At 37.5% G+C, this 10,208-nt stretch overlaps 2 protein-coding genes across 4 annotated transcripts; both read right to left on the bottom strand.

The window, feature by feature from the left end:
- Window positions 1-373: 373 nt before the first annotated feature.
- Window positions 374-4,873, bottom strand: LOC113741623 (pentatricopeptide repeat-containing protein At1g74630-like). 2 transcript variants are annotated; one of them, XM_072046295.1, is made up of 3 exons: window positions 2,953-4,873; window positions 2,685-2,816; window positions 374-2,603 (listed from the first exon to the last, which is right to left on the bottom strand). In XM_072046295.1, exon 1 carries the CDS (start codon window positions 4,562-4,564, stop codon window positions 3,008-3,010), a length of 1,557 nt encoding a protein of 518 aa, XP_071902396.1. In that variant the 5' UTR covers window positions 4,565-4,873; the 3' UTR covers window positions 374-2,603; window positions 2,685-2,816; window positions 2,953-3,007. The 2 variants fall into 2 exon arrangements, with proteins under 2 accessions (XP_071902396.1, XP_071902395.1); XM_072046294.1 differs by having other exon boundaries at window positions 2,685-4,873.
- Window positions 4,874-5,870: 997 nt separating this feature from the next.
- LOC113742693 (uncharacterized) lies at window positions 5,871-9,872 on the bottom strand. 2 transcript variants are annotated; one of them, XM_072046296.1, is made up of 3 exons: window positions 9,244-9,872; window positions 7,946-8,108; window positions 5,871-6,696 (listed from the first exon to the last, which is right to left on the bottom strand). In XM_072046296.1, exons 1-3 carry the CDS (start codon window positions 9,743-9,745, stop codon window positions 6,237-6,239), a joined length of 1,125 nt encoding a protein of 374 aa, XP_071902397.1. In that variant the 5' UTR covers window positions 9,746-9,872; the 3' UTR covers window positions 5,871-6,236. The 2 variants fall into 2 exon arrangements, with proteins under 2 accessions (XP_071902397.1, XP_071902398.1); XM_072046297.1 differs by having other exon boundaries at window positions 7,946-8,105; window positions 9,244-9,867.
- Between the last annotated feature and the right edge of the window lie 336 nt (window positions 9,873-10,208).

The raw sequence follows: 10,208 nt of genomic DNA on the forward strand, positions 1-10,208 counted from the left end.
TTATTGGCTTATGATTGTAGTGATAGCTTGCTTAGGGGTAAAGCACCGAACATAAACTCTAACAAGAAAAATAAATCTATCTCAATTTACAGCATCATAGATTGGCTCAAAATTAAAAAGGAAAAAAATTCCACATCTTTTTCAGCGTTTTTTCTGTGGGCTCTGCTCAATAATTCAGGTCTGTGTTGGGCCATTGGTCTGAGTATCAGGCTTCCTAGAAAGATGCATGCCATTTTTCCACCAAATCTTGAATCCAAATAGGCCCAAGAAACATAAGATTGGATCAAGTGGGTAAAGAGTGAAACAGAATCTCTGATTTTGTTTTGGCAAATATGTCCCTTTTCTACTTTTTTCTCAGAAAATAGTGAGATGATTTCACTAATAAATTCCAATCTAAAAAACAAGTTTTTGACCAAAATTAAATGTGGCCTACATGATGAACAGAATAATAACATATATTCCAGCTGACAAATACCACATTCAATAGATAACATGCAAAACACCAGATCTGAAATCGACTATATTTCCATTTGCCACCCACAAAAAAAAAATCAAAATGCAGCTCCTTTTCCTTCACCATCTTCAGGACCCCAGATGGTGATTCATATCCTTTTCCCTGTTGAAGAATGTTTCCCTTTCATCTTTAAGGATTAGCAATAATGTCTTGTTAAAGCATTTTGCAAACGATCTAGACTGAAATCTAGAATGTTTGGCTTTGTTTCTCCAATGAGGCTCCAACCTCAGCTCCTTCCCAACTCCAACTTACTGTTTTCGTGCATTCCTACTGACCATGTTGCAGTGGTGCTGCCCCTGAAATTTCATAAGCTAATAACCTAGTCCCCTAGCAACCAATTGAATATGAGTTTAAAATGATCAAATCAACGTATCAGAGAAAGGTTTCATGGACAAAGTGTCAGAATCCTGGTCACCTTAGTGAAATGTATCCCTGCATGGCAGAGTATGCAAGAGTGTCAAAAACTGGTGCCTCCAGAAAAAAATAGATAACAAGAGTATTAAGGTGGCAAAGATGGGACCTATAAGAGTGCAAAGATTAAAGTTAAGACAGTTGTTAGGACCAAGAGTATTAAATACGAAGTGATTATTCCTTGAATGAGTGCTAAAATCTCGAATAAATGCAATTGGAAGAGGACCAGCCTGAGTAGGTGCAACAGCAATGCCAGCTTCCTTTACCAAACCCTCTTTTCCATAGCTGCATAAATTTTTCCACAACTCATCAAATGTGACCTGTTTTTCACTTTTTCGTGCCAAAGAGTTTAGGCAAAGCTTCTGGTGTTGTTAATGAACAATAACATTTCAAAGATACATTTAGCCCACAAGGTCTGCAAATTGAAAATGGTTCGATAACTTACTGGGAAAGAAGCTACAGGATGTCTTACTACAAACAGAAACAAGGAAACAATATGATTGAAGGAAGTGCAGCAAATAAGAGAACAAGAAACATTATGAAAGAAGAACCTAACAGATAAATTGGTAGAATGAGTACTGTGATTTCAAGGAAAGACTTAACAAAAGAACGTACTTAGGGGGCAAAAAGCACACACACACAACAGTGGTCATTGTGTCGCAAGTAGATTATAGGTGAATATACTTGTGATGTTTGACTAAGTATATATGTACAGGTATAGTCTGTATGAGCACGTCCATCATTAGAAAAACAGAGTATGCTGATATCCTTTCTAATTCAGTCAGTAAGCACCACCTTTTGGAATCAAAGTATGTGGATGCTTAGCCCATTTGCACAAAACTTTGCAAAAATTCTGTAAACAGACTATAAAGACGGAATCAGTACAAACATTCACAAAGATACATCTAAGGAATCTTTAGCAATAACACCATAAAAATGCATTTTGATTCTAAAATTGTTGAATCTATTCCATATTCTTGATTTTGAAAATTCTTAACACAAGAAAAGAAAAACACAAAAAACAAGCCTGCCCTTGATGTTCTGAAATGAATAAAAAATTTTAAAATCAGCTTCTCATCACCAATCATTCCTAAGAAAAAATTCAGTCAATTAGAATCAGTAGGGGGAAAAGAAAAGAAGAGAAAAACTTTAGCAACACCTTAGATCACAAGTTTTTGCTCTTACCATAAGAAAATGACCTCAATAAGGCCAAACATAATTCAGGGTTAAAGTAGAAATCTTGCAATTGAGCATGGACATTCAATATCATGCAGTCCTAAGGATCAGAAAAGCAGAAAATCTGACAAATAAACAAGTTCAAGAATCTTCACATTGTCCATATTTTGGCATAGCACAGGAAAAGTTGCATGAATGTATAAAACTAAGTTTAAGCATGTTGGAGGATCTATTTAACAGATAAACATGTAGAAAAACCAAAGGGATTAATCAACCAATTTCTACCTCTCAGGATACTACAAACCAGGCCAATTGAAAAGCGTTGCTGTGCAATTCACTTAGCTATCTTGTCCAACAATATCTTTTGCCACTGCTCTCCACTTGTCCATTGTATTAATTTTAGAAATATCGGGATGATCAATATATCCAGTCAAGTGATGCTGCACAGTGTTTTACTCCCATTCATATGACTACTGAATCACCCTTGGATTTCCATGGCCATCTGCTTGATGATGTAGATAATTTAGGGGCAGGAAAGGAAGAAAGAATTGGAGATAGCATAGAGAAGCTAAACATGCCTTACATGTAATGCATACAAGGAATGGGTTGTGCCCTTGAACCATAGAGAAGGTTGATTACTGAATAATTGCTCAAAAAGCAATACGCTTTTCTTCTGTTTTCGTTTCCCTTCATCCTGCTGCTGGAATTTGAGCCCCTGTGCGTGCATGAGTGAGTGTATAGAGACAGGAAGGGAGTTGGTTAACTTTATTTGTGTATCAAGAAAACAGGTGCCAAGACTAGGGTATGGAATGTTGCATTCCTCAGTTGTAAGCTCTAGGTTTTCTTCTCACCTTCTGGAAAGCTTCCTCTTATCAAATCCTCCTACACATCAAGCACAGAACTATATTAGAATTTGTCAACTTCAATCATGCTCCAACCAGGAATTTTCTTCATCTTCAGCTCTGCCATTGATTCTCTTATCATAACAACATCATTTTGCTTCCCAGCAACAGCATAGGTATTTGACAACAGAACATGGTCACCCGAATTATCAGGATCTGCCTTAGCAAGTCTCTCCTTAACTCGCTCAGCCAAAACAACATCTCCGAAAAAGCTACAAGCCCCAAGAAGTGTTCGCCAAATAATAGCTGTAGGAGGAATTGGCATTTGAATCACAAAATCATATGCTTTTTGCAGCAGACCAGCCCGGCCATATAAGTCGACCACACAGCCATAATGCTCAATGGTTGGATCAATTCCATACTCTTCTGTCATTTTGGAGAAAATCTTGTACCCTTGTTCAATTAGCCCAGCATGACTGCATGCTTTAAGGATAGCGATAAAAGTGATCCCATCAGGTTTGATACCAGATTCCTTCATCTCATTAAAAAGTTTTATCGCGCCCTCACCATACCCTTGCATTGCAAGCCCAGTAACCATCGAAGTCCACGAAACAATACTCTTCTTTCCTGGCATTCTCTTGAAAACCAAACAAGCCATATCCAAACTCCCACACTTAGAATAAGTATCCAAAAGTGCATTATTCACTGAAAGAATCCAAACCATTCCAGATTTCTCAATAAATCCATGTAATGTTATTGCAAACGCCAATGCCCCAGATTGTGCACAGGCAGATAGAACCCCTGTCAAGCTTACCTCATTCGGTGTCAACCCAAGCCTCCGCAACTCCCTAAAGTAACTCAATGCCTCATCATAAGAACCACTCTGAGCTAAGCCAATAATGATTGTACTCCACGAAACATCATCCTTAATTAACATCCCCAAGAACAACTTCTTTGCAAGCTCAAGCTCACCAACCTTAGTATACCCCGCAAGCATCACATTCATCGAAGTCAAGTCCCTAAAAGGCATTAAATAAAATATCCCTTCAGCACCCTTTAAATCATAACACCTAAAATAAGCCGTGAGCATCGCATTCCACGCAACAACATTTGGTTCAGGCATTTCATCAAACATCTTCCTCGAGAAGCCAACTATCCCACATTCTGCATACATACTAACAATAGTAGTCCCAACAAAAGCATGAGAATCAAGCCCACGCACAAGTGCTTGACAATGCAGCTGAGAACCCATTCTTAAACACCTAGCATTGGCTGCCCCTTTGAGCAGAAATGCAAAAGAAAAGCTATCAGGCGGGAAATTTGAATATCCGAGCATGTGAGTGAATATAGACAGTGACTTTTGAGGAGTTTCTGATTCACCAAGCCCCCGAATGAGAGTGTTGTACATGAAAGCATCTGGGTTTGGAGTGTAGGTGAAAAGGCGGTGCGCATAGTCAAGGGAATCGGAGAGGTTTATGGAGCAGTGAAGGAGGAGTTTTCCGGCCACGAAGGGGTCAGAGTCGAGACCTTTTTTCAAGACTTGGGCGTGGATTTGTTTGAGGGATTTGAGAGTTTTGCAGTTGGTTAGTAATGAGAGGGAGAATTGATGGGGTTTGCTCATTTCGCCCTTGAATTCGTTTGTTGGTGTTTATGGTCATTCATATTTCATAGTTGGTATTTAGAAACGGTCATTTGGATTTGGAGGGAAAACCAACGGTTTTGTTGGTTTGTTAGGCTGGCAACAGAGTTTTAGTTCACTTAATAGGAGCTCCAGGAGTTTTATGTTGAAATTGTTAGGGATAAACTCATCTAAGATGTCAATTAGGTAATCCATTATAACATCATAGAAGTATGAGATATGAGTATTAACTAACAGAATTCATATTTCAAAAAAAAAAAAAAAGAATTCACTCGAAAAGCGTAATTTACTTTTTAAGATTTATGATCAGTATAGAAAAACATATCTTCTCGTTAATCTACTAATGTGAAGATTTTGTCGAAGGATGAGAAGAACCATTGGCTTTTAGAACATAGTTACTTTAAATAATAATTTGCAGATTTGGATTTGTGTTCGGTTCTCCGGTAGATATTTTTCAATTGCAAAATGCATCAGAGCCTTGGGTAGTAAGAAGATGCTATGGTTATATGTTAAGTTAGTTATAGTGGCTAAGATTTAGAGGTCGTGGGTTCAAATTCCCTATTCCTGCCTCTTCTCTTTTTCCTAAATTCCATCATTGCTCTCTTTTTCCTAAATTCCATCCCTGCTCTGCTAGAAAAGAAAAAAAAAAGGGTTAGTAGTCAATGAATTGTAGAAAAAAGAGTACATATAACATTTTTATTTCAGTTTTAGACTCTTGGAAAATACTTAGATTTCAAAGTAAAAAGAATCTCTTGGAGTTATGGATTTACATTTTTGATCCAGTGGCCACCTGGGGAACTTAACTTCCATGCTGGAGTGTTGATTAGGGTTCGAACCTTGCCAACATCAACATCAATTCCGTCAAGAGCAGTAGTAGCGAGCAGGTACACTACAGGAATAGCGGCAGACGTTTCCTCCACCCACCATCCCCTTCCCCATGACCCCTCCTTGTAATTGTATACGATGTCAGGAAAGCAAAAAAAAAAAAAAAAACGTTGTAGCATGGGAAGGCTAGCGGATGTAGTACAAGGCTATGGTTGTAGCTTGGAGGGCCAGCGGAGGTAGTACAAGGCTATGGATGCTTACTTGCTAAGCATACATGTCTTGGAACAAGTTGCTGAGCGCATAAAACCTTGTCTCCTATAACTAGTTCTGCTTTTCATTACATAAAATTTCATTTTCTTCAGTTTTAGAAGAACTTTCATGTAAGCTTTTGACAACGAACTTAACTAAGACCTGCTTCAATAATCAACAGATGCAAATGAGCTGCTGACTTGCCAATCAAAACGAAAATAACCATGGGCTGCCTTTATTTGAAGTGTTATTGCAAATACAATTTGTATATCAGCTGCCTGCTTCAAAAGCACATTGAGTTACAGTGCAGAGTACAATCTCGAATCTAACTGCTGACACACACACAAACACACACAAAATTTAATATGGTGACATATTCTAAGAACCGAAGCAGCCACTTTTACTAACTTAGGATAGACAACAGAAAGAGGAAGTATGCTATTCTACATTCTTTGCCATTATAAAACCAGTGACACCTCATGTCTAGAAACAAGATTGTTCATGAATTTCTTATTTAGTAGTGAAGCAGATATTTCAGCTGTGATGACTAGAAAAGGTTCTGTGTATCACTTTTAAGCCTTCAGTTGAAAATCTCCTGCAAAAATCTGTAGAGCTCTTCAGCAACCAGGCTGGGATACTCTTCTTGTGGAAGGAGGGCACCTGGCAACTCAACAAACTTGGTCACGCCTTTGGCATTCCTGAGTGCTTCGATCTCTGCTTTTGACCTCTTGGGAGAACCAGTAGTTGACACTACTAGAACAGGAACTTCTCCTTCCAGTTTTGCAAAGAGTTCAACAAACTCTTCACGGGACTTTACCGGGTCAAGTAAACCAGTCAAGAAAGCAGCAGGGACATACCGAGCACCATTCATCTTTGTAAGTGCATATCTACTCTCAACAATATTAGGTGTCACATTCTCAGGGTTTGCATAAACATGGGATTTATATTGCGACTCTATTGCTTTTTCATTGCTGACAAGCACATTGTACATCATCCAACCAACAGCGGGGGCTCTTAGCGTTCCTCTAAGGAAACCATATCTGGAAGACAAGGGAGGTCAGTATCCAGCTTGGCCGAGTAAATAGTCGAAACAAACAATGTTTCCCCTATCAGCTTTACATACTACTTCCTGGCGCATATTCACAAAACAGTGGGATCAAGAATATTGTGTAAGTTTTTTAGATGCCAGTATAATCTGCCCTGGGTGCATGTACACATAGCTGTTAACATATTTTCTCTTTGTTTCTTTTCAGGGCAATGCAACAATAGTATGGGTTCTTAAAAGGTGAAAAAGAAAAACTAAAATATTAAGAACTCAAGAAGTTATCAAAGAATGCCTAGCGCATGAAAAAATCTGGCTATGAATCTCATGATTGCTTGTAAGCTCAGGATCAAGGTTGTCCTTTATTTCAGAAGGGGAGAGGGGGCGGGCAAAGAAAATTTTACAGCAATGAGAAAAAAGAAAATACAATTAACTGGATGTCAAATCTAACCAAAGTAAGAAATCTTACAATTATTGAAAAACCCTGCCCTATTCCATGTGAGGTAGTGATGTTTGGCTAGTCAACTGTCCAACTTGTTTTATCTTCATATTTCATCAAAAAGTGTCAAGTGAACTGCAGATGTGATTAGCTTGGCGGCTTCTAATTCTTTTTGGCATAGGTCAAGACATAAATATATCAAACTTGCCTCTTAATCTTTTAAGTGGGAAAAGGCTTGAAATTAACGCCATAACGAAATTCCAACCTTGTTTGCATTCTTTTGGGCTGTTGATCGCTGTCACCTCTCCAAAAGTGAATTAACTCATCCGGTTTCATACTTCGTGACAAAAACTCACATGTATAATCCAGGACAAAACACCAGGATAAATTTCCGAAGTTTAAATGGTCCGTTGTATTGAATGAAATTTTTTTCAAGATATGAACAGATTAAGATGCAGGGACTAGAGAGTCTAAAATGAATTATCAATTTAGCATTCCCAAATTATGGCTAGGAAAGCTGCATTGCGCAATCACAGAAAGGAAGAATTGTTAACAGAGTTTTGACTTATAAATGTGCATCCATAAATTAAGAGTTCCAGGATGGACAAGATATTCAGCACATTAAGAAGTATTGCGAGAATGAACGGTACTTAATCTAAAACATAAATCAATGTAATGAGGGAGTGATAACTGGTGTACGGCAATCCTAAAAAGAAAAAAATACATAACCAAGGTGGCATAACACCTATAAGAGATAACATGAGAGAGAATCCAAAACAATAAAACCATGAGTGTGAGATAATTATACCTTGTTTCCATATTAGAGTCTCTCCCAAAAACAATAGGAAGCGGACCAGCCCAGGTAGGTGTAACTGCAGCAATGGCAGTTGGCTTCACCAAACCCTTTGTTGTGGCACGAACCGCAATTGTAGCAGCATGTCCTCCACCGAAAACCACCAAATCTTGATCTGCTTTATATGTCATAGCTAGTATTAGCAAGGCATACTACTTAATTTGAGGAGTGCTGAGTAACATTTCAAAGTACTCATACGAAAGACTAGAATGGATGCATTCATGATAGAAAAATATAAATAGGCTGAATGAGAACATGAAAAATAAGAGGACAAAAGACAGGTAGAGATAGAAGTCACCCAATAAATAGAGTTGCAAAAAACCCTGTTTTTTCCCACGAGAATTAGTTAAGAATATACTCGCTCAGAAAAAAGAGCATAAAAGAGATGAAAGAGTTGCAAGAGGATAATTGACAACTAGAGATAGAAGTCACCCAATAAATAGAGTTGCAAAAGACCCTGTTTTTTTATCACGAGAATTAGTTATGAATATACTCACTCAGAAAAACATGCCAACATTGATAACAATCAACCAGAATGACATGCAACTAAGATCTGTATATGTATTCAACAGGAGTATCAACAAAAAATGTCAGGTTTACAATGTCAAAAAGAAAATAATGTTGGTATTTTCTCTAGTCTAGTTAGAGAAAACCCACATTTGGAAGTCCAAAACTATGGATAACTATGCCATTAACATGAATCCCTCGAAAGTTCTACTAACATAAGCAAACCTTAATAGCATTACATATGCCATTAACATGAATCTCCTGAAACTTCTATTAACATAAGCAAAACTTAACAGCATTATAGAGCATGAACATATGCTACATTCATGACACCAGAATTACTCAGAAAGAAAAATCAAAACAAAATAATATTCACCTAAACTCTAAAAGCTTCACACTACTAAAACTTTCAAAATCAACATACTCATCAATCACACAGAGACAAAAAACTTATCTTTACCAACACCATCTAGCGTAAGCTTTTACTCCTAATATATGCAAACAAGCTTTGACGAGGCTCATAATCAGTAGCCTAATTGTAAAATCAGAAATATTATACCCAATAAATAGATCCAATTTGTCCCAAATATCAGCAAAATAATAAGATCCCAGAAAAACCAAGCTTCAGAAATCATACATACAAATGCAATCCTATTTGAACTAATCCAAATTCAAGAACTTCACAGAGCTCATTAAATCTAAACAACGAAAACCAATAAATCAATCATTTTTTCCCTCTTACCAACCTGAATTGCTGCTGCTAAGAGGGCCATCAGGCGAGTTGACTAAGTCAACAAAGAACTTCTCCATCACATCAGCATTATAATCAAGCTTAGGCCTATCAGAATATCCCAGACCAGGCCAATCCACGATAGTAGCTCTGTAATTAACTGTCCCATCCCGTCCAACAATGTCTTTTGCCACTTCTCTCCATTCCTCCACTGTACTAACATCAGAAATAGTGGGAATCATCAGAATTTCCTTGGTGGGCTGCTGCTGATTTTTGCTCTCATTTCTCTTATGCTCCTCAAAGTGGATATTCACTGAATTGTCCCTGAATTTCCACTGCCAGCTGCTGGTTGATGTGGATAGTTTTGGGGAGGCTGAGGAAGAAGGAGGATAGTCTAGAGAAGTCGAAGAAGCCTTGATGACTATAATGGGTTCATGAGGAAAAGATGGAGCTTTGGTCTTGTTGAAGGATAGAGTGATGGGTGATGATTGCTGAACAAGAATTGCTCTCATTGCCATTTTTTCTTGCAGCAGAGGAAATTTTCAGATTTTTCTGCCTGTTTTTGAGGAAGATGGAACTTTGGTGGGGTTGGACGAAGGTGGAACTTGGGAATTTAAATTTATTTATTTATTTGCTGGTCGTCAAAGAGCCATTTACTTGTTCTCACGGAAAAAATGAAAAAAGAAAAGAAATTATTTCCTTTTCGGTTTTCATTTATTTATTGGATCATTTTTGCCCTTTCGTTTTTCAATTGGTTTTTTTTTTAAAGTATTATTTAACTTGTCTGGACCTTTGCTATTAACTACGTGTCACGATATATTTGCAGAAATAATGATATATATATTATTTTAAAGGTTAATCACAAAAACTCCCTCTAGAATTTAACGACTTTTGCACTTTACCCTTTAAAGTTTTTTTTTCCTAGTTTATCCCCTAAACTGTTATTCAACTCTAATACTACATAATGAAAAGGGTTAATCA

The sequence above is a fragment of the Coffea arabica genome, chromosome 4c, assembly GCF_036785885.1.
Source record: "Coffea arabica cultivar ET-39 chromosome 4c, Coffea Arabica ET-39 HiFi, whole genome shotgun sequence".
NCBI classification, from domain to species: domain Eukaryota; kingdom Viridiplantae; phylum Streptophyta; class Magnoliopsida; order Gentianales; family Rubiaceae; genus Coffea; species Coffea arabica.